Source organism: Vulpes lagopus, chromosome X, assembly GCF_018345385.1.
Source record: "Vulpes lagopus strain Blue_001 chromosome X, ASM1834538v1, whole genome shotgun sequence".
Classification (NCBI taxonomy): Eukaryota; Metazoa; Chordata; class Mammalia; order Carnivora; family Canidae; genus Vulpes; species Vulpes lagopus.
In genome coordinates this window covers 50075082-50077818 of record NC_054848.1, presented here as the reverse complement: position 1 = coordinate 50077818, position 2737 = coordinate 50075082, and the positions used below count along the sequence as shown (strand labels likewise).

At 42.4% G+C, this 2737-nt stretch overlaps 1 protein-coding gene across 1 annotated transcript; it reads right to left on the bottom strand.

Annotated features, from left to right (window-relative positions):
* Positions 1-286: 286 nt before the first annotated feature.
* Positions 287-836, bottom strand: LOC121482292 (60S ribosomal protein L30-like). The gene is made up of 2 exons (XM_041740147.1): positions 760-836; positions 287-563 (listed from the first exon to the last, which is right to left on the bottom strand). Exons 1-2 carry the CDS (start codon positions 834-836, stop codon positions 287-289), a joined length of 354 nt encoding a protein of 117 aa, XP_041596081.1.
* Between the last annotated feature and the right edge of the window lie 1901 nt (positions 837-2737).

The following is a 2737-nucleotide window of genomic DNA, read 5'->3' as shown; positions in this document are numbered from 1 at the left end:
GCAACTGTGGATGCTGATTGCAGACTCAGTCTCCAACTCACTGAGTGATCCCGGGGTAGGCCATTGACCTTTCTGGCCATCACTTCCTCCACTTCTCTAAGCTTATGGAGTCAAACTGGCTGGTCTTCTAAAGGTCCTTCCAACCTCAACAGTACATGCTTCTGGAAGAATTTACCTCAGAATTTTTATTTATTTATTATTTATTTATTTATTTATTTATTTATTATTTATTTATCTCTAAAACAAGCTCTGGCTAGTTTTATTAAAGAAAAAAAATTCATGTGACTTACTTTTCACCACTCTGTTCTGGCATGCTTCTAATGATATCAGAATCACATGGATCAATGATAGCCAGGGTACATACTCCGTAGTATTTTGCACATGCTATGCGCAATCCAATATTATTGCCAGTGTAGTGATGGACACCAGTTTTGGCCAACATGGCGTGGTATTCTATCTCAGATTTCCTCAAAGCCGGGCAGTTGTTGGCCAGGATGACCAGTTTTGCTTTGCCGTGTCTGATCATTTTCAGAGTCTGCTTGTACCCCAGTATGTACTTGCAACTTTTCTTTTCTTAAGATTTTATTTATTTATTCATGAAAGACCCAGGGAGAGAAAGAGAGAGAGAGGCAGAGACACAGGCAGAGGGAGAAGCAGGCTCTATGCAGGGAGCCTGACGTGGGACTCAATCCCGGGTCTCCAGGATCATACCCTGAGCTGAAGGCAGCATTAAGGAGCTGGGCCACAGGGGCTGCCCACTTTCCACTTTTCATAATGAGTTGGAGCCTAGAGTTGATCGACTCAAGTGACTTTTTCCTCTTCTTTATGGCCACCATCTTCCTGCCTTATATGCGGGATGGCCCCAACCAACAGCACCCACCAAAATGGCCAGGAGTGAGAAAGGCTACCTCAGAAGTTTTAAGTGTAAGAGTGGATCTGTGTGAATATGCTTCCTCACCCCCGTTCTGAGGTCTCTCTGGCTGGTTGGAGACCAAGAGGTAGAAGTAGGGTGGGGCATACAGCAAAGAATATTATTCTCTGGCAGCCTTGGACTTCAGAGAGGAACAGGTAAATCTGTTTTTTTTCTTTTCTTTTTTTATTTTATTTTATTTTATTTTTAATAATAAATTTATTTTTGATTGGTGTTCAATTTGCCAACATACAGAATAACACCCAGTGCTCATCCCGTCAAGTGCCTCCCTCAGTGCCCATCACCCATTCACCCCCACCCCCCGCCCTCCTCCCCTTCCACCACCCCTAGTTCATTTCCCAGAGTTAGGAGTCTTTATGTTCTGTCTCCCTTTCTGATATTTCCCACACATTTCTTCTCCCTTCCCTTCTATTCCCTTTCACTATTATTTATATTCCCCAAATGAATGAGAACATATAATGTTTGTCCTTCTCCAATTGACTTATTTCACTCAGCATAATACCCTCCAGTTCCATCCATGTTGAAGCAAATGGTGGTGTATTTGTCATTTCTAATGGCTGAGTAATATTCCATTGTATACATAAACCACGTCTTCTTTATCCATTCATCTTTTGATGGACACCGAGGCTCCTTCCACAGTTTGGCTATTGTGGACATTGCTGCTATAAACATCGGGGTGCAGGTGTCCCGGTGTTTCATTGCATCTGTATCTTTGGGGTAAATCCCCAACAGTGCAATTGTTGGGTCATAGGGCATGTCTATTTTTAACTCTTTGAGGAACCTCCACACAGTTTTGCAGAGTGGCTGCACCATTTCACCATGACCAAGTAGGAAGAGGTAAATCTGTGATAGGAGTGGATAGTTCCTGTTAAGCAAATAGCAACACTAAGAAATCCTGGCCTTTGATCAAGAGATACTCAAGGAAAATAAATGAGTAGTTCACAGATTCCACTGTGGGTACTAGAAGCAAATGCAAGTTTAAGTTTTTAAGGCTAGAGTGAGGATAGCTACTTAGGCCATCAAAACGCAGGCAGGAGGGAGAGCAAGAGAGAAAGATAATATATTTTCTATCAATTATCAAAGAAAGCTTCATAATTCCCTAAAGAAAATTCTTCATCCTTGGAAAGACACCTTTTTCCAAAAGGCCTAGCAAGGGTTTGTGATACTGGACCACTGGGCAAAGACTTCCAGAATCAAATCCTTTTTTAAATTTTTGTTTTATTTTGGTAGGGGTTGAAGTGGAATGTTGAAAATTCCTAGGAAATGATGGCACACTGAGGATATGTGAGCTCCAAAATGGCACAGAGGATTTATTGTCTCTTCTGCCTTGTCATCCCACTCACCCCTTCCACTGCACCTCCTCCAATTCAAGGGTAATATCCCCCAAAAAGAGCCAAAACAATCATGCTGGTGCATCTTCCTGGGGATCCCCCTTTCCTCATAACTATCTCCTTATCCTTGGAGATAATTTTGCTTATGTATAGTATACTCCAAGGAGGCCTACTCAAGCCCACTTCATGCTGAAGGTTCTGGGCATGATATGCTCAGAACTATACATCCATACTGTCACCAGCAAGTTACAGGTTGTATTCTGGTAGGCTTTCTCTGTGTCCTGGGCCAAGGAATGGGAAGAAGAAGATCTCATAGTAGAGCATAAGGGGGTTTTTAGAAGGCCTGAAACCATCCCACCTCCTTTGAGTAGATTTGCCCAAATTCTTGTGGCTACACTATTCTGCTGCACTGAGTCTCAGTTGCCTATGCAAGAAAATAGAGATATGATGTTTGTCATAAGCTTATTGCCAGGAC

Excerpts from the sequence above, each read along its gene's own strand:
- LOC121482292 (XM_041740147.1), bottom strand. The coding sequence starts at position 836 with ATGGTGGCCATAAAGAAGAGGAAAAAGTCACTTGAGTCGATCAACTCT. Across the intron at positions 564-759 it reads CTCATTATGAAAAGTGGAAA|TTGCAAGTACATACTGGGGT; the intron begins GTGGGCAGCCCC and ends AGAAAAGAAAAG.